Source organism: Kwoniella dejecticola, chromosome 2, assembly GCF_000512565.2.
Source record: "Kwoniella dejecticola CBS 10117 chromosome 2, complete sequence".
NCBI classification, from domain to species: domain Eukaryota; kingdom Fungi; phylum Basidiomycota; class Tremellomycetes; order Tremellales; family Cryptococcaceae; genus Kwoniella; species Kwoniella dejecticola.
Window position 1 is genome coordinate 2,052,241 of NC_089302.1, and position 24,039 is coordinate 2,076,279.

Sequence of the window (24,039 nt, forward strand, 5' to 3'; positions counted from 1 at the left end):
AATTGTGAAAAGGGGATCACATCGATAGCTCATCATGCATCGTCACATCAATATAAATCATCAAACCCGGAATGAGAAGTCGCACTAATCTAAGTCTTCGATCTCTGTGACTATCTTGGATATATACACATGTATCCCCAAAGAGAGATTCACGAGAAAACCGATGTGAACGCATCTGACTATTCGCCTCATCCTCATTCCAATCCAACATATCCAGCTGCTCGTCCAATCTGCAAAGCGCATTAAGAGTAATCAGCAAGGAGCAATCTCCTACACTCCTTCTTCTTCACAAGGACAAGGACGAAATACATGTTGAACCCAAACAGATGTGATGGTTCAGACTGAAGATGAGAAAGGGGAAACTCACAGTAGTCTTCTCAAACATCTCAGTAGTTACCTGCGCCAAGAACCCAGGGACAGACTGTCTTTCCACAATCCAGAAATGCCGCGATTCTTCGAGGCCACGCGCCATCATACCGCTCATTTGCATCGTCCCGAAATGTCCTTCCTGCGAGGCGAATTTGAGGGTCAGGCCTGATTTGCCTTTCGGCGCGTACATCGAAGTCAGACGGATATCCGAGCCGGATTCATCGAATTTGATTCGCCAGCCTAGTAAAGAATAGACTGCTTCGAGGAATTCTTTCGATTTCGAAGTGAATATCTAGTATTACACGGTCAGATCAGCCCGCATATCCCACTTCATTGGTTTCTCATATCTCATGAGCTCACCTCTTTCAACCTCATTAGCCTCTTCTCGTGACTTCTTTCCAAATCCTCTTTCTCCTTCTTAAGCCTATCAAAGCTACTTCGCGGTACACTCGCACTCGCATCCGTATTCGTCTGATTTTCTCCACTGCCTCCACTCGACGCAGCAATAATCTCGTCCAATTCTCTCATCTTTTCCAACAGTTCATCATTCTCGTTCTTCAGGTCGATCAAAGTTTGATTGCGTACCGCCATAATTCGATTCGCCGGGCTGTTTTTCAATTCCAATACTCGTTCAACTTGCGGATTGTACTCTCCTGACGCCACCCTTCGCATCAAATCGTTCACTTCGCCGTCTAAGCGGGTATTCGCAGATGTCAATTCAGCGATAGTCGATTCAAGCGATTGGATATCTAATCAACCCCTCATGTCAATCAGCATATCCTGCAACCAAAACGTTATTGCAAATCACTGACCCTGCTCTAATTGTTCTATCTTCTCTTTCGCTTCTTGCAGATCTGACGATTTGACCAGCCCCATACCCTTTGCTATCCTCTGTTCGGTCTCTCTCGAGTCCCTCGACATACCGTCCAACTCGGATTTATACATTTCTACCAACCGTTCCAGTTCAGTCACTTTAGCAGACTGGTCCTGCACGCCACTCCCGCTCATTGATGTCGATGAGGTAGACATCTATTTGATTCGAGTCCAGCTCTTTACGTCAGCTCAAACACTCTGCAGCTACGTGGATGGGTGGCGCAACACCAAGTACGCGTCGACCCACCGAGTATCGCGCGCTTTCCGCTTCCTTCTTCGCCACCGCTTCCAGCCTCTCCGCAGTCACTCGACCTTGTTTGGCCCACCTCGCCTCCCTCTCAGCCTCCTCGAAGCGCCTCGTCAGCTCTGCTATGCTGCTTTGCGAGCTCTGAGCAAGATTGGTCAGACGGTCGTGCAGTTCTCGTATCTGTGAATCCTTTTGAGCCAAGTCTGCGGTAGCTTGATTATGGAGGTTCGAAAGTGACGATAGGCGTGCTCGCAATGTTGTATCAGAAGTGTCCGGTGACGATGACGAGTTCGAAGGAAAAGTCTGGGTCAATGAGCTGGACCGAAGGCATACATCAGCTTGCACGAAATTGATGTTCAGGTACGTCCAGACTCACTCCATATCCCTCCTTGCCCTTTCCAGCTGTTCCTGCAGAGTACGTATCTCATCCTTGAGAGACCTCTCGACATCTTTGGAAGCTCTTTCGTTGGCATCCGACTCTTTCTTCCTCTGACGCAGCTCTATGACTTCCGATTTGAGCGATTCATTCTCCCTATATATCGTAGCTAGACTGAGTGATTGGCCTAAGAGTTCTGTCCATCAGCATGGCGGTCACATCCTTCTTCCGTTTGTTACAACAGAATTGTTATTTAGCTAGTTAGGGTATTGACTCACGCTTGACTTCTTTTTGCAACGTCTCATCCACCCTCCTATTCTCTTTTTCCAATTCACCTTTCTCCCTCCTCTCCTCATTCCGCCTTCGTTCCTCTTCCAGCTCAATACTCAGACCTCTTGCCCTGCGTTCCCAGCTCTTGAGATCTGTCACTTGATGGTCCAATTCGGATATTCGAGAATTGAGAAGGTGCATTTCATTATTGGCATTCTGCGTGAACGAAGAGTGTTTGCCTAGGAGTATGTTATGCTCGGATCGGAGCGTTTCCAGCTCGTCCAGCAACTCATCGTTCGAGTGCTTCAATTGCGAAATCTCGTTTGAGTATCGTTGCTATCTCCAACACTCGCATCAGTTACTATTGCGCTTTCTTTCTATGAGCATATAAGTGGGATTGGGTCAACGAACACGATCCTCGTAAAAATCCTTTTCCCGCTCTTGCCCCACGTCCCTCTCTTTCTTCTCGCCATCGAAAAGGGCGCGACGTTCGGCTTTGAGACGTTCGATTTCGACTCGCTGTTCCTCTATCCTGGAGGCGGAAGATCGTTCTTTCACTTGGAGAGTATGGTTGGTATGTTCCAGAGTCGAGATTCTGGCTTTATACGAAGACATCTGTTTGTAGTGGTCTAGATATTGATCACCCATCAGCACTGCAGTTACCGTGTATGAGTGTTCGGATCATGAATCCATTGCGCCAGTATTGGTACGAGCCTGGTTGCGGGTATGCTGGTGATGGAGACATACCTTCAAATCCAGCTTCTGCAGCCCCTCGTTTCCCTAACGAGTTGGTACTAGCCCTCAATGACGAAGTTGAAGAAGACAACCCCGATGAGAATAGATTTGAGCGAGACGAGACTGGTAATCTACTACCACCGGGACCATTACCTGCACTCATCTTGCCTTGACTCTGCTCGTACTGTATGGAGTGTGGGAAAATATTTGGTTACAAATGAGAAAAAGTTAAGCCTATATCAAGGTAAAGTTATCTCTTACTCACTCACTCACTGTAGCCTTGTTATCTTGCTTGACGCGATCCTCCCATTTCTGGCGTTACGTATTGTTCATCCTGGACGTTGTTTTCAAGTGGAGGGGAGGTCGAAGATTTCTGGTTCATGACATTTTATGACCACCAAAACAACCTATCTACGACACTTGTAGAGACTCAACAAGTTCAGACATAGATTATAGACTGTAGACAGCGAACGCACGGTCAAGATGTCAACAGAAGCTCACTCAAGTGTATTGATGCCTTCCGAGGCATTACCCGAAAATGCAGTCCACGTCCAAGGTCCGGATCTGAGTAAACCGATAGACCTGCAGGATTTGTTGAGGAGTTACGAGACCATCGGATTCCAGGCTACGGGTTTATCGAGAGCTATACAAGTGGTCGAGGAGATGGTGAGCTTCTCTACTCTGCAAGACTTTCTGCAGTCGGGTAATCTTAAGCTCATGTGCTTGTCCTGGTTTTTGGGTGTAGCGAAAACAACGCTCGAATCCCGATGAACCATTGACATTATTCTTGGGATATACTTCCAATCTAATTTCGTCAGGCCTACGAGAGATCCTGAGGTTCCTTGCTCAACACAAATTGATAGATTGCTTGGTGACTACTGCTGGAGGAGTCGAGGAGGATTTTATCAAGTGTTTAGGATCGACTGTTTTAGGTGATTTTCATCTTGATGGAGCGGGGTTGAGGAAGAAGGGGTATGTGCATCCACCTCTTGCGCTGCTTCTTTGAGCTTCAAGTATGCCCTCATTCTGGCTGAAAAGACCATGCACATTCTTGACTCACAAGAATTCGTGTTTAACAGCTGACGTACGGACATACCATAGTCTCAATCGAATAGGAAACTTATTAGTGCCCAATTCGAACTACTGCGCATTCGAAGATTGGGTAGTACCTATCCTAGACACGCTGGTGAAAGAACAGGAAGAGGAGGGCACGAAATGGAGTCCGAGTAGCGTCATAAGGAGACTGGGAAAGGAGATCGATAACGAGGAGAGCGTATATTACTGGTGTTACAAGGTATGTCTTCTCTCCTAAATCCTAGGTCTGGCTTTTGGGTCTCTCTGGCTCAAAGCATATGGTTCGCATACTGATGTATACCCCGATATTCAATTTTCAACGTAGAACGACATACCGGTATTTTGTCCCGCTCTGACAGACGGTTCTCTGGGCGACATGATATATTTCCACACTTACAAATCATCGCCTTTACAACTCAACATCGATATCGTGGCTGATATACGGCGCTTGAACGATATGAGCGTAAAGTCGAAGAAAGCAGGCATGATCATCTTAGGTGGTGGGGTGTGCAAGCATCAGATCGCAAATGCCATGTTATTTGTAAGTCATCCGATTCTCGCTGCCTCTTCACAGCCGCGGCGACAAACATTCAACTAAGGGCTGATGGGTGCATTTTGGGGGTTACGTAGAGAAACGGAGCGGATTTTGCAGTTTACATAAATACTGGACAAGAGGTAAGTCTCCCCTTCGTCCTTCTAGTCAGCACCGGTCCTTTGCCCCAAAAATCGGATCTTAATTCAGGAAAGGGCGGACGAGCTGATCAGATGGTTGAACCAGTACGACGGTTCTGACTCCGGAGCAAGACCCGACGAAGCTGTGTCCTGGGGTAAGATCAGAGCTGGTGCTGAAAGCGTCAAGGTGAGGAATGATCCCACTTCTCATGGCGAGGGGCAGTGGCAATTTGTCGGCTGATGGATTCGACAATTTTTAGGTGTATGCGGATGCTACGTTGGTATTCCCCTTGGTTGTAGCAGCTACTTTCGGTAAAGCGCATTGGGAAGCCGAGGCGCACAAGGCGAATGGTGCTCCAGCTTAATCTTGAGAAGCGCTACAAGACAGCGATATGGATTTGAGGCGACCGACCGTGGTCTATGATTTATGATTTTCGTATAGTACTATACCTTGCATTGTACTCGTATACCTTATCTTCGTATGCATCTGCTCAACATCCTGCCTGATGAAGGTGTGATGTGATATTACCAATGAAGCTTGCTTGGATTGACTGTCTATGGGATGATTTATGTATTTCCGACGCGTTTGATGCAGGATGACGGTGACATCCACCTCCGATTCACCTTTGAGCACGGGCGTTTTATGTATTGACTTTACCCGACAACCCTTTGTCATATATATACCCCCGCTGTTGCTCAAGCTGTGTTGTACTAGTGTACAGGTGTACGATTGAGAAACAGAGCCGGAGACACCGAGACACGGAGTCACGGAGTCACGATGGTAGGCAGTCAAGGTGTGAAATCGGCTGCGATCCAAATACGTGCGCCGACGAACGATAATCAAGGGACAGATAGTCCGGTATCAGCTGAAAAGAAGCGGGGTGCGTTTACCAGTCTACCAATTCATACATAGACATCGCGCATGCTGAGCAGGTGTATCTGGCGTAGAGACTCCTCAGAGGATATGTAGGAATGTGATGATTTATGGGTTAGTCAGATCAATGATCATTTACCATCCCTCCCCCTTCATCTGCGTTACTCCCATCTTAACCCATACGTTCCGGTCATGTCGGCCGAATGTGCGTTACAAAGGCTGACGGCGACGATGATGACGGTATATCAGGTATTGCAAGTTCCAAGATGCAGGCGTAAGCTATTCCAACATACCACATACTAGCACTACTTGAACCGGAGAGCCTTGATATAGCTAGATGAGAGGGTCGCTGACTTCTGACCTAGTGTGTATATGCCCATCCGCCCGTAAGTCAATCTCGATGATGTCGATGACCTGAGTATGTGTGTGTCTGAGGGCTGATCAGTCTCATCGATCGTCACAGCCCGGAGCGGATCTCAATGCACCTGGGACTCCATTAACAGGCTGGTGAGTCCAGACCATCATCCTGCGCAATCCGCGTTCCGAATACCAGTAAATATCGTATAACACCGACAACCATGCTGATGTAAGACTTCATCTTCGTCCTCACAGTCCGGCCATGACCACCTCTGTCCCTCTTGCCAAGGATCTGACTACGACTACGGCAACAGCTACGAAGCCTTCGTTCGGACTGGGTGCCGAACATCTCTCTGCACCTGTGTTTGTACCCAAGACACCTATGGGAGAAAACTCTTCGCCCCGGTGAGTACCTCCATGCTCCACCGCCTGATTCGAAATGGAAGTCCAATGCAACTCTGTTGCGAGGCGGAATTGCTGATGCGTATACTTTGGGGACTCCACTTGACAGAGCTGCGACGCCATCTCTAGCACCGTCGAATATCACTCATTCCCCCTTGCCTACAACAGCTACTGCTCCATCCACAGCGGGTATGACGCCGAGCTGGCCTGCTTTGAGCAATCAGGGAGGGATAATGCCAAGGCAGGACAATTCAGTGAGGTTGCTGTTTTGGTCTGTCACGACACGCTCTTTCAGAAAGCTAAAGTCTACCTGCGCCAGTTGTCGTTCGATGAGTCTTTGCTTTCGATGGACCCCTCCCAGTCCAGCGCCATGGACGGCAGTATGTACATGCATCAAGCTATACGGCAACCTGTGAGCAGAGGCCACCTCATCCATCCCCCAAGCACCGATTTCTCAGTCCAAGCTGACATCAATCCCAATTGCCAATCCATCGTGATATTTCAGCTCGACCAACACCTCTACGTCTCTCCTTTACCCCATCTATCCAACCCACCATCAAATCACCACCCGCTACACTCATTCTTCATCCCCGACGACCTTCGTCGGATGCTACAAGCCCGGAACGAGGCGGTGTACCAGGGCACTCAATCGGGTTCTTCAGCTGGTCTGCCGGCCGAACTTGGTATATATCATTCGTTGAAGATCATCCGTTCACCGAATCAGCCTCCACCGCAGAACCCGTCGACCCAGAATGCGCCTAGTAAGGTCTACGTGCACCCTGCGCCGGTGTACAAGGCTGTGAGCAGTGTTGATGGGAATGTGTACTGTCTTAGGCGGATCGAAGGTGAGCAAATGATCGGCTCAAAACTCTCATCCACCCAGATGCAATCCAGCAAACAGAAAGAGGCTGACGGTTGATCCAGGATACAAGCTGGTAAATGAGAGTGCATTTGGAGCGATCGATACTTGGAGGAGGATGAGGCATCCTAATATCGTTGGATTGAGGGAAGCGTTTACCACCAAAGCATTCAATGACAATTGTGAGTGAAAGTTCTCACTTCTCCCAACTTGATTGCAATCCTGGACTCTTGCTGAACGACGCATGAACAGCTTTGATACTGGTATATGACTATCATCCACTATCAACAACGATATGGGACGAACACTTGATCCCAAATCCCTCCGTTGCGCAGAACAGCAATGTCCCGTCCGGAAGAGGAAGGACAGGGCTACCAATCCAAGAAAGGGTCTTATGGTCGTATATCACTCAAATTGCCAATGCGTTGAAAGCTATACATTCTTCCGGACTCGCAGCTAGGAATCTGGATCCCAGTAAGATCTTGGTGACGGGCAAAAATCGGATAAGGTTGAATGGATGTGGTGTTTGGGATGTGTTGGCTTATGATCCATCAACCCATGTGGGCCATTATCAGGTCAGTCACCCTTTCCTCTCTTTCTCGCTCGTCCGGTATTTTTCAGGGCTTGACGCTGATGAAGAGATAAATCATGATGATCTCATGTATCGTAGCAAGAAGACCTGGTCTCGTTTGGTAAATTGATCATATCGCTATGCTGCGATTTCTTCCAACCGGGCCAACACCCCGCCTTACCCCTCGACCATATCCAGAGGAACTATTCGCCGGACGTGAAGACGCTAGTGATGTTCTTGATCTCCAAACCTTCGCCTATGAAGAGTGTAGATGAGGCTATCAAGATCATGGGGCCGAGGATATTGAATGAATTGGATGCTATGCAGAAGTGAGTGAGGGGGTCTTCGTCTCCTTCTCAGATCAGATTCGCGTGTTGTTGGCATGGGACGAGATGGAAGTAGCTTACGGATCATTCTCGTACAGCTATGCGGACACTCTTGAATCTGACTTGGGGGCTCAGATGGAGAATGGTCGGATTATACGATTATTGACGAAGTTGGGATTCATCAATGAACGAGCAGAGTAAGTTGAACCTCGTTCACCCAATATCCGCTCAACAATCTCAGGATGTATTCGGTCTCATCGATCAGTATGTTGTACTGATCTATTCTACTGCCGAATGACAGATTCGAGCTGGATCCAAGATGGGCAGATACGGGCGACAGATATATCCTGAAACTGTTCAGGGATTACGTGTTCCACAGTGTCGGCGTGGATGGGAAACCGATCTTGGATCTTTCGCATGTTCTGACTTGTCTGAACAAGGTACGTATCTGCATCTTCATCTTCACCTGCATTTGCCGCCGCTCCTCGTATCTCTCCGTTCCATACCAAAATCGTGTCGGTTAAAGCATCCTGCAGGGCAAAAATCGCTGATTGTGTGTTACCACTTTTCACGCCGTAGCTCGACGCAGGATTAGATGAACGCATCATGCTTGTCAGCCGAGACGATCAGAGTTGTCTCGTGGTTACTTATCGCGAAATCAAACATTGCATCGAAGCTGCCTTCAAGTGAGTGGATTTTTCGGTGTTCATTCCATGTTCTGTTTCTCCTGGAATCAGGTCCCCTTCTACCTGATGATCCGCAAAAAGCACGGCGAAGAGAGCTGACGGCAACAATTCGCCTAATTAGCGAGCTGAAGAATGCGGGGAATCCCCATAGAGTGCATCGGTAAGTAGGAGTCCTGGATGGTGGCGGTACATTCATCAACAGGTGCACGGTGACGCCAAAGTGCTCTGATGGGCTGGTGAGCTGGCGGTATCTTGGTGCAAGGAGACGTCTTATAAAACGTAAAATGCCATGCAAAAACAAATGAAAATGTTTTCCTGTGACAATTTGCGTCATCTCATTCCATTTCACGACATGCTAATGAGGTTGCTATGACTATTTACTTGTGCTTGTACAACGGGTTTATCTGCTCTTCATATCTGAAGATGGTGTCTAGATCTCAGTTTTGCTTTTCTTACTCCAGGCCCACAAATTTCTGACCGTCAATCAATGGACCAACTAGTCACTTAATCATCCCCCTCTTCAGCCCTTATCTGAGCTTCCAACCTCTCCCTTTCCAACTGCCTCATCCTTAACAGAGTCATACTCTCAAACTCATCATTTTCACGCTTATTGTCCAGTATCGTATCTTTGTTCTTTTGATGGGTAGCTAACAAATCAGCCATCGTGAGACCTCCTCCATTGGCGGCGGATCCGAAATCCGGTGCAGAGTCAAACGACGGTGCAGGGTTTGATGTTGGCGTTGATGTAGAGGCTGATGTTGGTAGTGGTGATGATATACCGGTTTTGCTTCCTCCATTTGCGGCCTCTGTCCCATTCGCATTGGCATGCCCATTTTGACTTTGACTCTGTTTTTTCCGTTCTGCCCAAGTTATCCAATTTGGTATCTCCCCGCTAACAAATTTCACCTTCACCCCCTCTTCTATCGCCCTGGACTGGGTGTTTGGCGCCAACTCTGAATGAGAGTGATCTTTCCAGCATGCCCAACAACCACCCCAATTCCACTTTTTAAACTCCACTACTGCCTTTTTGCCCTTGCTTTTACTCTTCTTCTTCTTCCCAGCCTTATCTCCATTCGTATCTGTATTTTGCGGTGGTGGCTCCGTCACGATCAGATGTTCTATCGGCCCGTATCTACTTTCTAGTTTCGATTGTATCTCCTCGGCTGACTGATTTGATATCGACGACGATGACGCTGATGAAATCGAATTTGAAGTTGAAGGGAAAGAAAGGATTAGAGTTAGGTCTGTGGGTGTAATCTCAGGTTGTGAATCACCATGCTCATTCCCGTGGCTCGAATGCCCGTCCCCATGTGGACGCGAAGTCGAACTTGACGAACCATTTCCATGCCCGTTCGAGGGATTGGTTGATGATTCTCCTTGTTGTCGTCGGGACGCAAAAGCAAATGCTGGAGCAGACGAGGATGCCGACGCCGACGCCGCAGCCATAGCTCTCCGTTGGGCTTCTTCCAACATCCTCTTTCCGGCATCTTTGATAGCTTCTTCCTCCGCCGCCGCTTTACGTCGTTCTTGTAATTCCACTTTCGCTCTCTTCGCTTCTTCTTCTCTCGCTACGAGGGCCTGCATGACAAGCATTCGGATGTCAGCTTCAGCTTCAGTCTCAGTCTCAGCTTCTACTGCAAATGCAACTTGAGTTTCAGAAGCGACCAAACTCGAACTGTAACTCAAACTCAAACTCACATCAACCATATCTTTCCGTTTCTTCTCCATACCAGCGTACCTGTCCCTCTTCGCCCGGTCCGCATCTTGCTTGTTATCTATATAATTACGCTTCGCGACGTCCAGCAAGATTTCGAGGGATAATGAGATTTGTCGGAATTGTATGGCTAATCGCACGAAGAAGCATATTAGCATTTGATCAACCCATATGGATAGATATTATGTCTTTGAGTGAGAAGAGTAAGGATCAAATGTATGGGAATGCGTAGACTAGACTTGACTTACCTGCTTCAGGCGATGGATTACGATCCGGATGACATTTCAACGATTTCTTCCTGTACGACCGTTGAATGTCTTTCTCGCTTGCTTCGCGGGGGACCTCGAGGATCGTATATGGGTCCAAGGCTGATTCTTCCTCGCTCAGTATAGGCGCCATATTGCCGCCAGTGACCCAAGTGGAATGGAACTTTTACTTTTGATGGTGTTGTTGTTGAAGGTTCAATACTACTGGTGTAGATTCAAGCAATGTTGTTCTGTATCTGAAATGCCCGCGACAGTGGTTTGCCACTCAATTCTATTAATTACGTAACAAGCTTCCCCTCAGCCTCAGAAAAGTCAGTGAGGACCAGATCACCATTCGATGTATTCAACATCAACATATTTGAGACGTTTGTCTAAAGCAATACTCATCCAACATCGACGGAGTACGTTTTCACTTCAAGCTGGGGCCAGATGAGATCCATTCTCGCTTCTTCATTGAGCGCAACACGTTCCCAATTCCAATTCCAACCGTCACGGACACCAATAGTCCCTCTGCAATTTCGAAACATGTCTTCTCCTTCTTCGTCATCCTCAAGACAGGCAACCCGTATACCTGGTCCAGTCGAAACTTCCATTCAACAGAAGGTGGGATCAGTCCACTCTCTCTACTCCATGTCTCCACCTATGCCCAGCCCAGTCTCTCTCATGGTGCTTGGTAGGGTTGGCCGTTGCTTATACAGTTAGTCCTCCACAGATAATCGAAGCTTTCGAGCCCGTTTTGTTGAGGGTATATAACGATTCCTCCAAGCATGCCCATCACGCGGCTATGCGAGCTTCTGGCGGAGGAAACGGCGAGACTCGTAAGTGACTCTCACTGAGTCTCAATGACAAATGGGCGAAACTGGATCTTCCAACTTCGTGTGCTGATGCTGACGAACGATGACCGCACCTCAAAATATGACTCGATCCGACAACAACAGACTTCGCAATCCACCTAGTATCGCCCACATTCAAAGGCAAAACCTCGATAGCCCGGCATCGGATGGTAAATGCGCTGCTCAAGGACGAATTCGATAATCACGGATTACACGCTTTGAGCTTACGCTTGAAGACGCCTGAAGAATGGGAAAAAGAAGGTGGTGGTGAGATGCGATAAAGAGTACCGAATAGCAGGTGATGTCCATGTCAATGTCATGATTGATCTGCTCAGCTCAGCTCAGGTTGGGCGAGATCAGATAAGATCGTATACCATCATCCGTTCATTCCCATTGTATACATACATACATACAAATAAACATATAAAAAGTATAGAACTACATACTGCTATTTCGGGAGCAGAATGATGCGATGCCATCGATTGTTGTATTGAAACGTTAATCCCGGGGAGCGACTTGAATCTTTGAATATTCCCAACCGATGACGGACTCTGGTACCAAATGAAAAGGAGCAAAATAGAAAGCAAAAAGCCATGTAGTCGGAGGGTACGATCACATCGTTAAAATACATACATCAAACAAGGTTACACTTGGTGAGATCGTAGGAATACGATAGGAAGGGATCCGTCGCGGGAAGAAGCGAGGAGATGACTGTGTGATCGTAATCGTCCCGAAAGTAAATTGAAACCGAGGAATCTGTAAGATATGGAAATCGCTCTGAAAGCAAGGAAAAAGCAGGATCATTGGTGTCGGCGTGTTTGGGAGACTGCAGAATATTTGAGACCGGACAGAGGTCGGAACGTGATTAGCCGTAGGGGGAGGTGGATCGCATGAGTAGTATTCGGAGGTCAATCACATGATCACGCATTTACATCCCCCGACATCATCTTCACCGCGATGCGACCTCGATACACTAGTCGTTCTTCCCAGTCCATGAGGTTTTTTCGGGTCTACAGAGACAGCGGCACGATGAGTTAGCATTCGCATTGTATATCGATAAGAATATAGGGGATTGCAGCTCACCATCTTCTGCTCGGATGGAGAACGATCTGACTGAGATATGGACAACTGTGAGTGATGAAGGTGTATCTGATATAGGTAGATTGTTCGCTAGACATCGAATCGGACATGGTTAGTAAGGAACTCAGGATGATCAGAATATTTGGGTAATACGACTGCATAATCGGTGAGAAGAATGTGACGAACTCACAAGATAGGGTCGAGTCGTCCTGTAGTATCCTACCGGCATGTAATATTCTCAGATAACTCGGTGAAGGTGGTTGGGCAGGATCAGTCCAGTCTAGAGACCAACAAATACGCGGGTGTCAGCGGGAACGTGTCACGCAAGGATCGTGCCCAACAGAATGTCAGAGTGATGCTACGGGGGAAGATGTCTTACCCGATGGCCAAGAACTCCAGATCAACTCCTTCATCCTTCCGACTGTCATCTCAGGCTCGAACGATAACACCTTTGTCTGACCAGAGATGATGAGTACTTTCACATGGACCTGCGAAACCGGGGACTGATTAGCATCAAAATCTTTTTTCCGCAATACGTGGATGGCAGGTAAGACCGGTAGCTTAGATTGATGAGACGTGTGGACAATGACTCACTTTGGGAGTAGGCGGTATACTAGGATTACTATTTATGCTCTCGGCCGCTTCAGTTGGTTGGGATTGGATTGGCGGGTGTTGAACAGCTGGATCGAGAGGATGAGAGGGTTCGACGGGCGTCGGAGTCGGATGTATATCCTCTATCGGAGCAGCTAGTGTTGTTGACATAGTGGGTGAGATGACAGTACAGAGGTCGGGGAACGGAGGACTGAAAGAGGAATTTATGGAACTGAGCGTGTGGTCCGTTTGTCAGCTTGTATAATATGTCTCGGAGTCGATTTAGGACACATGGACACCGCGCAGTATAGGTAGATTATCTGATCGGAGTGAAAAGCGAAAAGCGAAAGCAGTGATACTGACATGTGTTTTTGTGTGATGCAAGTTACTCCTGTTACTGTGCCGTCAATTTCTTAATTCGGCATATGACGATCGATGAATAAATAGTTTATTTATACACAAACTTCTTCTATTCTCATGAATGACCAAACCCCCTTTTCACGGTTCAATTTGCTGTACTATCGTATTATATCTTGCCAAGCTGCGTCGCTCTGATGGTGCTCGATACAGGTCACCGATGGATTCTTCAATGTCGAGAACAGAGATTGTTGAGAGGAGGGAATGCGTCGATGCGAGAGTGGGAAGTGGAACACCCGGACGATTCGAGATCTGAGACACTCTTTTTCGCTTTGAAGGATTAAGCGGGATTTGAACTGTTGTCTCGAGTCGATGTTTGAGATGACGTTGATCTTGACGTTGAGTTGACCTTGACCTTGTCTCAACCCCTTGTTTCATCAATGATCGCCTTGAGAGATGACTATATGACTTGAGGATGTATGCATGTATGAGTAAAAGAAGGACTGAAGTATAAGATGAAAAGCCATCGACATCAACGGACGTCGTTCGGAACGGTTCAAGCGGGCACCGAAAAGTTCAGGTAAGTTAAGTCAGGTTATTCCAGGGTAAAATCACACCGTACCGTCATAAGGGATGACAAACGTAGAGGCCCCGAATTCTGCTCTGAATGCCAAGTATTCAAGTATCATGCCAAGCTGTCAATATTGAACTATCACTTATCATGGAGCTTTCCTACTGTACTGGATACGCTTGCTGGTTGGCTTGTCTGGGTATGCGACTGCGCATTTATCACATCTCGTACAGTAAAAGCAGATGATCTTCCTCTTCGCAAATACACAGCATATAGCGTGACGACGTACGACTACCAAATACGGGTAAATATATTACCTATTTTTCCAATGAGCCGAGCGATTGTTGCGATATCTCCGTTGTTGTTTATACGCATCAACGGACCGAGAAACTACGAAAAGTCCATACTCGCTTCGTGGGTTTCATTTACAATTGCACTTGTGCAGGACCTGCAGATGCTCTTCTGACTTCTCGGAACCCACCGGGGTCTGCCATTGCACCAAGCCGAGCATGAATTAGACTGCTTTTATAGACTAAAAATGACTTAATCGACGACCGACGCGGCCCCGGCTTTTGAGATCGATATCCGCCGTTAAGAACCCAGATCTTCGGACTAATCCGATGTGACTTGGGACAGATGTTATTGTGGAATTGACTTCCGCTGGGCTACTTGACCCTCAGTCTGTACTAATCAGGACTTACATGCCAGACCCAATGCTGCAGGAAGCAGACTATTCGCTTTGATGTTCGTCACCCTTCCTGCTGCCATGCCAAACAAGGAATTCGGAGCTCGAAGACTGATGACGAAAACAATGGACAATGAGCAATTCTGGCAGTACCCTTCAGGGAGGTTTAGCTCTGACAGACTGATGTTCCGGACACTTGTTCAGAATCATGCAAAATAGAGCCGCCTCTGCCTGGTCTTCCTTCTTTTGTCGACTCTGCTATACCATCCAGAAAGTCTGGTGTCATTCTCCATTGTGACCCTATCCATTCTTCCAATATTCGCCTTCCGAGAATTGATATATCTGGCGCTGGGGGTGGAGCGAGACAAAAAGGATCGCAATTTAGGCCTTCTCCTCATTCTTTGAACGAAACAGGTGGGCTTATGGTCCGAAGTGTTCACTCGGGACATACAACCTAGAGCCGTTCCTGCCTGGAAGAGCCTCCTTTCTGTACTCCACACATTATTCGCCTAAAAGTGTTGACACTTACTATCGTACTCACACAAATCGCCCCAATGTTTGCCTTCCCAACGGCATATAGTGGAGCGGGGCTTTGGAAGGCCATTCGACATAATGCGAATATAAAGCGCACTGAGGGGATGACCTTACAAGCGGTCTGCACCACGTCTGAAAGGCAAGCCCAAGGGTCTATAGTGAAGTAGAGTCGCTGTACTTGGCGCGATTATCAATACCAGTCAATATCCCCGCACGACATGGCCCAGGTATCACAAGATACTCGGATCCCTTACGGGTGCACTCATCTGCACAGCGACTGGCTGGACAGCCATACTTTGGTCGACATCGTTTCGGTGTATTGGACTGACGGTGCGTCGACCTCTTCTCACTCGCCTCTGAGCGCTCGTCCGCTCGTCAAGTACTGTACATTCTTGCTGAGCGCAACGAAAGTCAATTACTGATGTTGTTCTGGTTAGACAACGTCAAGAATCAGATCAGGTCCATCATGACTGATGGAGTCAGAACAAGTGAGTTTTGCGGTCCGTGTTACCCACTGGGCCGGGTCAGCGGACACAAGCTGCCTATCCCTGCTCTGTGATTCCGTCCGCATGTATTGTCGTCGCTGCTATTCTGATTCTTTCGATGATAGGTCCGCTGTGCCGATATCTGTACGGGGGGAATGAGACCAGTATCGAGTGTGAAGTCTTGAGCGAGCTGGGATCTGCTTTTAGATTAGACGCAGAACCGATTGGCCTGTCTGCTGGATTGAGCGTCTGGGCGGCGGTGTCGAGAGGTGCGGTCCAGAGTGTCATGGTGTTCCTTGAACCAAATATCAATCCAACTCATGAGTATGTCTGATCATATCATGTATTGTGCTCACGCTGACCTTGGACAACTAGAGAAGTGGCTGAGTATTATGTGGGCGATGCGGAGAGAATTGCCGGTCTGTCTCAGGACACGATCGATTGGAGAAAGCAAACGGCGAGTCTAAAGTCTCCATCGCCTTTCAGCACGATGCCTCTCTTCCTGAAGATCTCAACACTGGACGAAGTTGTGGTAGATTAGCTGACGCTTTTCATCGTACTGCAGTTTGACCAGGGACTGTCGTCTGACCTGTGGGTATCCCTCGGAGGCAATTTAGATAATGTCACCCGACTAGAAGCTCTACATTCAACCGCAACGAACACGGATCACCGGCAAGGCTACGAGCGAGTGCTGGTCTCTGGCCTTACCACGCGGGCCCAGAATACTGGTAATCGAGTAATTGCTCTGGCTAATACCGCAGAGAAGGTAAGTCCGCTCAACTTACTATAACACCGCGCAGTTCCATACGGGATCTGAACGTTAGGCTGGGGGCATCTAGGAGGAGCTCTACGCAAGTCAAGGTTTCGAAGTAATTTTGAGGAGAGACGTCGAGTTTGGCGGAGGAACAACTCATTACGCCGCTATGCTTTACAATCCCCAGAGTTATTTCCAGTCAGCCCTCGAGGGATTTGGTAACTCCATCGGTGGAACCGCACGTCGTCTATGTTGGCCATTTGGATGAGCGAATGAGCGATCGGGCGATTCCGAAGCAGAGCCAGTGGCGTATGCATCGTCTGACTTTGACCCAATCTGCTTTGCGTTGTGTGCCGTACGATATTCTTCTCATGCCTCTCAGGTGCACTGCCCAGCCAGTTCCGTGACTGGACCCCATGAGATACAATCTTGATGATGCTGTCTTCGTTTCGCAGCTCTGATGCCTGAGGGAGCCGAGATTTATAGATCTTTCAGTTCTTGTTGCATCGCTTCGACTTGCATCTGTCCTCCTTTCTCACTCGCTCCTTGTGCTTTGAATGGCAAAGCGTTAGTATCGGCCGGGTCCCGACAGCCACGGCGCCCGTGCTTCGGTGCTCCTCGCGAGATGACACCAGAGAAACATCAATCTGTTTCTGCTGCTCTCAAACCCCCGCCTCATCTACATCTTCCATCCTTTATCACTCGTTTTCCCCTGACCTTCCCGCTGTCGTCGGCGAAGTCTACAGAACCCGTAAGAGACAGACGTGCAACGTCTGCCTGTTCATCTTTGACTCGGGCACTGTATAAGAATGTCGATGAATGGTCAGCTTCAAATAATTGATCTCATTACATGAGAAAGCCACCCTGCGCATAACTGATTTGTGTCGTAATCTATCTGATCTGCGCCCCGATACCACCATGTCAGACCCAGTCAATGACTCCCACACTATGTCAAGTGGTTCTTCCAATCACATCATTCACCGAGACTCGAGCCCTTCTAGTGAGCCATAGACTCCTTGCGATGAACCTGCACCGTGATGTGGAAGACGCCAGCGAGTATCTTAAACAACAGAGGCTGACACCATTGTTGACTTTGATAGCTGAACGGGGAGCACAATTGATGGACATGTTCACTACCCAAGTGAGAGGCTGTGCGTGCTGAGTTTGTACAGCATTCTTCCCTGCCACATCGATGGACTAATGAAACATCTTGAATAGTTTGGATCACTAAGAAGATGTACCAGGACGATCCAGAGGCGATCAGAATGTATAATTGCTGCGAGATGGGGAGCACTTTCGACAAGGGAAGAAGCGATCGTCCTGCAAATATGCCGCAAGGCATTCGAATCACTTACATTCTGTCAGACGACGGATCAAGGGTGCCGAGCGGACTGGTGTCCCATCTTCCCGACATGGCGTCAGAAACTCGGTGCGTCTCCATTTCGATTATTTCAGACTTCCAGGTATAGGACTAAGATCAACGGCCGTTGATGTTGATGAATGATCGAACGGATTTCGTAGAGCCCAGTTGACAAAGTATGATGACCAATCTTTACACGGTCACGAGCACATTATTGACTGGTTGGAATCAGAGGTCAGGTTCTTCCTCAGTTGGTGGATGAGCATGATGAACCAATTATCTACCAAAACTAAAGGCTCAGCGCTGACTATGACGGTCTAGCAGATCACACCATTCGTCAAGGAATACAGGGAAAAGTATCCAGGTAATGGTGGTGATTTCTCCCAGTGTATCAATATGAAACTGCTGTGGACGCAGCCAGAATTTTGTAAACACGGAATGGCTCATTCTTTGGTTTCAGACGTCATCAGTCGTTCTCACGAGTCCGGCAACTCGATCTTCGTTTTCAGCGATACCGAAGCAGGGGTGAGTCATAAAATGTCGAGGACGTTGGGGAGCTACAGCGCAACCGACAGATGGAATAATTGAGGACGAACGGCTGACACAGAAATTGTGATTGTGATTGTACAATAGCATCGGTTGTACCGGAGAATGGGCTTTGAGACGTTCCTGGAGAAAACGTTTGAGGACGAGGAGGGAAGCCCGACGATCAGAGCAATATGCTACGATCCAGCCCGTGTCTCGCAAAAAGACACACCGAGCGCCCACTAAACCCTGGATTGCAGCGAAACCTCGTATAGCTGATAGCAGCCAACTTCCGGCCCTGATGAAGTATGCTTATACAGTATACCGTCGAGTCTTGATGCACAACTGCTGCATCAAAGGATTAACAGCAGGTACACATATACACCCTAATCTTTCGAAGCAGAAAGCATGTCATGTTGCCTCTTTTTATCGAGACTTAGGGGGATGCTCGAGTCTGAGCTTGCGTGAGAGTGTACCCTGAGATGTCGTCAAGTGACGTCCAGGCGGAAGTTAGGGCTCCTTTGAGACTTGCAGAAAGGATGAAGCAAATCAGGCTTCTGCTCTTAACATGATTCGATACCTGGACCAGGCGAGCAAATTTGACGAGAGGCATATATTGACACTTGTGCTCGAAGGCAGTGGCAGGTATCGGTGTGCGCTTACCATTGCGATATTATCTGCAGTATCTCCCAGCGTTGGAAAAACCCTTACCTCATAGCTTCAATATTCTGTAATGTCGGGATCGTCAGTTGTAAACTACGAGGAAGTAGGTTGTACTCTGCTCAGACAAGCTTTCAACAAGAGTGGACAGTCGTTCGACATTGTTTCCGTCAACAGGCCGAGGGGTGAGTTGCAACAGGGTGACTGACTACAGACTGTCACGCCACACCCTGGTGTCTCGAGACACGCCTTCCCCTCTCCTCCCCACCTCTCACGTGCCCTTCTCCCCTGTTAGCCCTCTGCCAGTGGACACCGGGCGCTATACTCACAGCTAGTGCCAATATCTCTATTCGGCAGGCAACATGAAGACTCAGATCTGCTCCTTATTGGAAAGTGCTGCCAGAGAAAGTAAGTTTGTGCTTCTCAACCTTTTCGAGTCATGCACAAGTATTAGTCCGTCATCGACACCACCTCCGTTATAATGATTGCTAAACATGCGATATCTCAGGCTCCACTTCCAGATATGTTTTAGGGGACCAACCGGAAGCTTACAAGCTGTACGCTCTCAGCGAGCTCGGCTCGGCGTTTGACGTGAATGTGCTAGACGAAGATGTACCAAGCTCTCTGGGAGTGTGGGCAGCGATCTCAGAGGATACAGTGAAGAGCTTCATGACCTTCTTGAAACCTGGAGACATCTCAGGCTATCTGCGAGTGGCTCAAAGCCGACTCATGTCGTCAAAGCGTTTGCTGACCTCAATGAATATTACCCCTTAGCGACTCCACTTTTGAATACAGTCTGGAGAAGAGCCGGTATGTATCGCCGGATAGACTTGCTTGGCAAGAGTCAGCTGTAAGTCTCGATCCTTTCCCCCAAAAATGGCTCTAATGAGCATTGGGGCAGTTCGGCTCGTTTGCGAACGATTATTTTGAAAAGTATCCTTTGGACCCTTCATCTAAGATCAGATTAGAGCTTTTGGCCACCGATAGAGCTGCTCAAGGAAGAGGATATGGCTCGGCTCTCTTGAGATGCTTGGAAGAGCGGGCCGACCAGGATAGTCAATCAATCGCCGTCATTTGCGATCACGAGGTGGCAGTGAGTTATCTGGTCATCGCGAATGAATGAATGCTAATTGTGAATGTTCAATTTCAGTCTAAATTATACCAGAAAAACGGCTTCCATGAGTACCACAGCGAGAATATCCAAGTAGGTGAAGAGACCAAATTATTTCAGGCTTTGTGTCGTCGGAGCATGGAGAGCTCTGCTCAGACCTAAGATAGTCTCGGGTAGCGCGAACGAAATCACTCGTACTATGACGTCGTTCCAGGGACCTGATCAAAGCTCATGGCCAGTCACAAATCACTGGGTCATCTTTGTCGTTTGCTATGTCATCATTAGGCCAATGCACATTCTGTCGCAGGCTGCGCTCACGCTCTGCTCTTGCTGCAACGAAGCGATCCTTTGTAAGATTGCCACCATCACTTCTCTGATTCAGGGTGTGACCACGTGCCTGCTTGTAATCCTCCGGAAAAGTTGAAACTGAACGCTTCAATCATGAAATCAAAGTGCAGACATATATACCTTGTCGGCCTAGACCTGATCCTTACGCATAAGCTCCGTATACCAATTGCAGTGATGTCTCATATTTTCACCTCCCATCTGCGAGCATCGCGCAGCCTTGCTCCATCGTGCTCAAGGGGTCTGCAAACCTCGTCTGTCGGTAAGCTTTATCTCGTGTTTCGCGCATCAACCACGAGACACGGCTGACCAGATCCTTCCAGCCTTGCGCAAGGCTCAGGCCTCACAGCCCACCGAAGAGGCTCTGGATGAAGTCGAGGATGAGGTCGAGGATCTCTTCTCGTCGACTCCCTCTAGCTCATCGAAGTACATGCTCGACAAAGCCGCGATCAGACAAGCAAACGTAGCGACTATCCTCAAACACGCCAAATTGTCGCCTAAAGAGAAGAAAAAGGACAAAGTCTCTATACAGTCTCTGAGACAGGTTGTGGCTTGTAGCGAAGCTGAAGAGGCTGAGCAATTAAAGAAGGTGGTTCGAGCATGGAAAGTCGGTGGTCTCAAAGTCAGCAAAGCGACTGCGAGGGAAATTGTCGGTGAGTTAAACGATACCGTAGATTCCAAAACTTCCGAGTACGGAGACTCTCTCCTCCTGACTGTAAACATAGCTGAATTGGATGATCACAACAGGTCGGTTGTGTAATATCGGGAAACCAGAAATAGCTTCTGAACTGATTTCCAATAACTCTCACTGTAAGTGGGGTGGACATCGCCCGGCCTTTACTGAAATCGGCTGTATTCTAGCGTGTAACAACACCATGCTCTGCTGAAACCTCCCTTCCAGAGCTTCATGCTGACCTGAGCTTTCTCGCAGATGGACTGCCTGACCTCGATCAACCGACATTGCTTAAATTGCATCAATCCCTCGTCTCGTCCTCACTTCCCCCTCCCACGCTCGCCTCTTCACAGCCGATTTCTCCGACCCTCGCCCTGCTTCGTCTCAGACTTGCCTCGCAGACTGAAGGTCTCACACCGGAAGGGATCACATCTACGCTCGCTTCGTCGCCGAAGGGACGACAGTGGAGACCCACGAAAGCCGTTGAAGCTTGGGCGCAGGAAGCTAGGGAACAATTGAAGAGCGCAGGCGGAGTATGGGCTGATGCAGCTCAGAAGATACAGGTGTCTTAAAGACGTTGAAGACCTCCATAATTCTCAATTATACATGCATTGCAACGCCCTCTGTGCTGCATATAGACCTGGTTTAGGGCTATGATGGAGTTTCGCCGTTCGGCACGGTCGGCTAAATCCGTATGGTGGAGGTCGTCCGGAACATGACCGCAAGAAAAGACATGCCCCTGCTTTGTTATCTGTCTGTTCATCAATTGGACACCATAGATAACTTACAAGAATGCATCATATCTACGGTCTCTACCATCCTTCTGTAGATTCATAGGATCATGAGCATTCCATCCAACTTCCTCACTGCCTCGCAGACGATCAAGCTAGTCTCTGACGGTCGACTGACCATCGAGCAGATGGCTCTGGACCACCTCCAGCGATATGATGAGCGACAATCTGACATCGGTGCATGGGTGTATACGGATCGCAAGAGGGTGATACAAGAGGCAAGGAGGCTTGACAGGATACCAAAGGAGAAAAGAGGCAGGCTGCATGGGGTGTTGTTAGCTGTCAAGGACATGATGAGTAGGTCCAATGCCCATTTTTGCGGGTTCACCAAGATTCGCTGACATGAGTACAGACACTCAAGGTACGTTGATCTCATGATAAGTGTTCTTGGAGAGTAAGTCCTGATGATCTTGTAGACATGCCTACGCAGCATGGATCGCCGATATACAAGAATAGCCAGCCTGGCGTCGACGCAGCGTGCGTAGCGATATGCAGAGCAGCAGGAGCTTTAATTTTCGGTAAAACAGTCAGTCTCGGTTTGCGATTTTGACTTTGCACCTAAATACGACACCAGACTGATCATTCCTTAGCACACAACCGAATTTGCTTGCTCGAATATAGGACCGGAGGGATGCGGTAACCCGTACGATACGAGCCGAACGCCAGGTGGCTCATCGTCAGGCTCAGCAGCTGCACTGCGGGATTTTCAATGTTCCCTGGCTTTCGGGACCCAGACAGGCGGAAGTACGATGAGACCAGCGAGCTATAATGGAATATTCGGTATCAAGCCTACGTGAGTGCCTTCGCTCTTATGGGTACTGCGATGGATGCTCACAAGATGTGATGGTAGCTGGGGCGCAATTTCCACTTGGGGGTTGAAACCCTACGCTCCGACTTTGGATACGGTCGGCTTATTTGCTCGGTCGATTGAAGACCTGAAGCTCTTCTTATCAGTCTTTGAGATCCCCACGAGTGTCCCGACTGCCCTACCTCTCAAACCCTTATCAAGCTGCAAATTCGCATACGTTAAAACCGATCAATGGGTAGATCCGTCGCCTGAGCTACAATCTGCTTGGGAACGGTCCGCTGGGTTGCTCAGACAAGCAGGTGCGGACGTAGTGAGTCTGGACTTGCCGGAGGAGTTTGATGGGATAAGCGGTGGCTTAGCTTGGACCATCAATAAATCAGAAGGGAGAGTATCGTTTAAGCGAGAATACCAAACTCAGCCTGATCAGTTATCAACGTATGTTCATACCGAAATCTACGACGAGAAGGAGATACCCACTCAGAAGATCACGGAGGCGTACGATAAAGTGGCTTCGCTCCGTCCGCTTATTGATAAGATTGCGAGTGGGTACGACGCGATTGTCACTCCCTCTGTAGAGGGTGAGGCGCCTGTGGGATTAGGATGGACAGGGTCACCGAAATTCTGCGCGATGTGGACTAGTCTGCATGTACCGTGCGTGCATATCCCTGGATTTGCAGGAGAGAATGGAATGCCGATAGGCCTGACCCTAGTGGGACCAAGGTGAGATCCCATATCCGGATCGATCAGACTTGCGGAATCCCGCTGAATATGCCTTTCACCATAAGATACGATGAGCACAGGCTGCTCAATGTTGCTCAGGTGGTCGCGGAAGTCTGGGCAAGAGCGGATGAAGATAGGTTGAACAAGATCCCTGTTCCAGAAGGGGTGCGGCACCTTACCATTTAATAGCAATATACACCTTATCCATTCGATCTCAATATGCAGTAAAAAGTCGCATATGTTTTCGCAAAATCGCTCTGGCGAACGCGCGCGCTTTGGGTTGGCGAACGCGCAAGCCAAGAAGGAAACGATCGAAACAAAGGTATTACAATATGAACGACTGAACGTGATGCATTTTGGCTGTATTCTAAAAATGGTTCATATATAAAATCTGATCCTCCACCTTCCCGTGTGATGCCACCATATTCATCCTTTCAGGTCCAGCTCCCATATGAACCATCGCATGTCCACTGCTCTATACCTAC

General features: G+C 48.4%; 11 protein-coding genes across 11 annotated transcripts; 8 read left to right on the forward strand and 3 right to left on the reverse strand.

Annotated features, from left to right (window-relative positions):
• Window positions 1-194: 194 nt before the first annotated feature.
• I303_102197 (uncharacterized protein) lies at window positions 195-3,033 on the reverse strand (the record flags this gene model as incomplete). The annotated part of the gene is made up of 9 exons (XM_018405018.1): window positions 195-230; window positions 368-661; window positions 730-1,118; window positions 1,182-1,398; window positions 1,490-1,805; window positions 1,866-2,052; window positions 2,144-2,471; window positions 2,547-2,764; window positions 2,883-3,033. The coding sequence occupies 9 exons, from the start codon at window positions 3,031-3,033 to the stop codon at window positions 195-197; spliced, it is 2,136 nt and encodes a 711-aa protein (XP_018265299.1).
• A 320-nt stretch (window positions 3,034-3,353) lies between these two features.
• Window positions 3,354-4,981, forward strand: I303_102198 (deoxyhypusine synthase; the record flags this gene model as incomplete). The annotated part of the gene is made up of 7 exons (XM_018405017.1): window positions 3,354-3,536; window positions 3,616-3,842; window positions 3,972-4,164; window positions 4,270-4,485; window positions 4,575-4,619; window positions 4,723-4,803; window positions 4,877-4,981. The coding sequence occupies 7 exons, from the start codon at window positions 3,354-3,356 to the stop codon at window positions 4,979-4,981; spliced, it is 1,050 nt and encodes a 349-aa protein (XP_018265298.1).
• Window positions 4,982-5,394: 413 nt separating this feature from the next.
• I303_102199 (uncharacterized protein) lies at window positions 5,395-8,855 on the forward strand (the record flags this gene model as incomplete). Its single annotated transcript, XM_018405016.2, has 16 exons — window positions 5,395-5,497; window positions 5,565-5,604; window positions 5,740-5,764; window positions 5,856-5,876; window positions 5,954-5,997; window positions 6,103-6,252; window positions 6,359-6,503; window positions 6,569-6,661; window positions 6,755-7,094; window positions 7,174-7,290; window positions 7,361-7,683; window positions 7,779-8,008; window positions 8,104-8,202; window positions 8,307-8,445; window positions 8,585-8,691; window positions 8,813-8,855. 16 exons carry the CDS (start codon window positions 5,395-5,397, stop codon window positions 8,853-8,855), a joined length of 2,019 nt encoding a protein of 672 aa, XP_018265297.2.
• A 340-nt stretch (window positions 8,856-9,195) lies between these two features.
• Window positions 9,196-10,804, reverse strand: I303_102200 (uncharacterized protein; the record flags this gene model as incomplete). Its single annotated transcript, XM_018405015.1, has 3 exons — window positions 9,196-10,269; window positions 10,390-10,535; window positions 10,654-10,804. 3 exons carry the CDS (start codon window positions 10,802-10,804, stop codon window positions 9,196-9,198), a joined length of 1,371 nt encoding a protein of 456 aa, XP_018265296.1.
• Window positions 10,805-11,196: 392 nt separating this feature from the next.
• Window positions 11,197-11,785, forward strand: I303_102201 (uncharacterized protein; the record flags this gene model as incomplete). Its single annotated transcript, XM_018405014.1, has 3 exons — window positions 11,197-11,274; window positions 11,384-11,489; window positions 11,610-11,785. The coding sequence occupies 3 exons, from the start codon at window positions 11,197-11,199 to the stop codon at window positions 11,783-11,785; spliced, it is 360 nt and encodes a 119-aa protein (XP_018265295.1).
• Window positions 11,786-12,416: 631 nt separating this feature from the next.
• I303_102202 (uncharacterized protein) lies at window positions 12,417-13,346 on the reverse strand (the record flags this gene model as incomplete). The annotated part of the gene is made up of 5 exons (XM_018405013.1): window positions 12,417-12,514; window positions 12,588-12,674; window positions 12,775-12,864; window positions 12,964-13,072; window positions 13,179-13,346. The coding sequence occupies 5 exons, from the start codon at window positions 13,344-13,346 to the stop codon at window positions 12,417-12,419; spliced, it is 552 nt and encodes a 183-aa protein (XP_018265294.1).
• Window positions 13,347-15,540: 2,194 nt separating this feature from the next.
• Window positions 15,541-16,829, forward strand: I303_102203 (uncharacterized protein; the record flags this gene model as incomplete). The annotated part of the gene is made up of 6 exons (XM_018405012.1): window positions 15,541-15,652; window positions 15,760-15,810; window positions 15,933-16,131; window positions 16,183-16,201; window positions 16,373-16,573; window positions 16,647-16,829. The coding sequence occupies 6 exons, from the start codon at window positions 15,541-15,543 to the stop codon at window positions 16,827-16,829; spliced, it is 765 nt and encodes a 254-aa protein (XP_018265293.1).
• Window positions 16,830-17,479: 650 nt separating this feature from the next.
• Window positions 17,480-18,692, forward strand: I303_102204 (uncharacterized protein; the record flags this gene model as incomplete). Its single annotated transcript, XM_018405011.1, has 6 exons — window positions 17,480-17,561; window positions 17,662-17,712; window positions 17,780-17,990; window positions 18,083-18,155; window positions 18,246-18,446; window positions 18,555-18,692. The coding sequence occupies 6 exons, from the start codon at window positions 17,480-17,482 to the stop codon at window positions 18,690-18,692; spliced, it is 756 nt and encodes a 251-aa protein (XP_018265292.1).
• Window positions 18,693-19,468: 776 nt separating this feature from the next.
• Window positions 19,469-20,379, forward strand: I303_102205 (uncharacterized protein; the record flags this gene model as incomplete). The annotated part of the gene is made up of 5 exons (XM_018405010.1): window positions 19,469-19,514; window positions 19,615-19,738; window positions 19,881-19,956; window positions 20,008-20,199; window positions 20,257-20,379. 5 exons carry the CDS (start codon window positions 19,469-19,471, stop codon window positions 20,377-20,379), a joined length of 561 nt encoding a protein of 186 aa, XP_018265291.1.
• Window positions 20,380-20,739: 360 nt separating this feature from the next.
• On the forward strand, window positions 20,740-21,807 carry I303_102206 (uncharacterized protein; the record flags this gene model as incomplete). Its single annotated transcript, XM_018405009.1, has 4 exons — window positions 20,740-20,824; window positions 20,886-21,215; window positions 21,310-21,372; window positions 21,494-21,807. The coding sequence occupies 4 exons, from the start codon at window positions 20,740-20,742 to the stop codon at window positions 21,805-21,807; spliced, it is 792 nt and encodes a 263-aa protein (XP_018265290.1).
• A 269-nt stretch (window positions 21,808-22,076) lies between these two features.
• Window positions 22,077-23,740, forward strand: I303_102207 (uncharacterized protein; the record flags this gene model as incomplete). The annotated part of the gene is made up of 6 exons (XM_065968490.1): window positions 22,077-22,323; window positions 22,379-22,387; window positions 22,443-22,552; window positions 22,617-22,819; window positions 22,877-23,554; window positions 23,620-23,740. 6 exons carry the CDS (start codon window positions 22,077-22,079, stop codon window positions 23,738-23,740), a joined length of 1,368 nt encoding a protein of 455 aa, XP_065824562.1.
• Window positions 23,741-24,039: the final 299 nt, after the last annotated feature.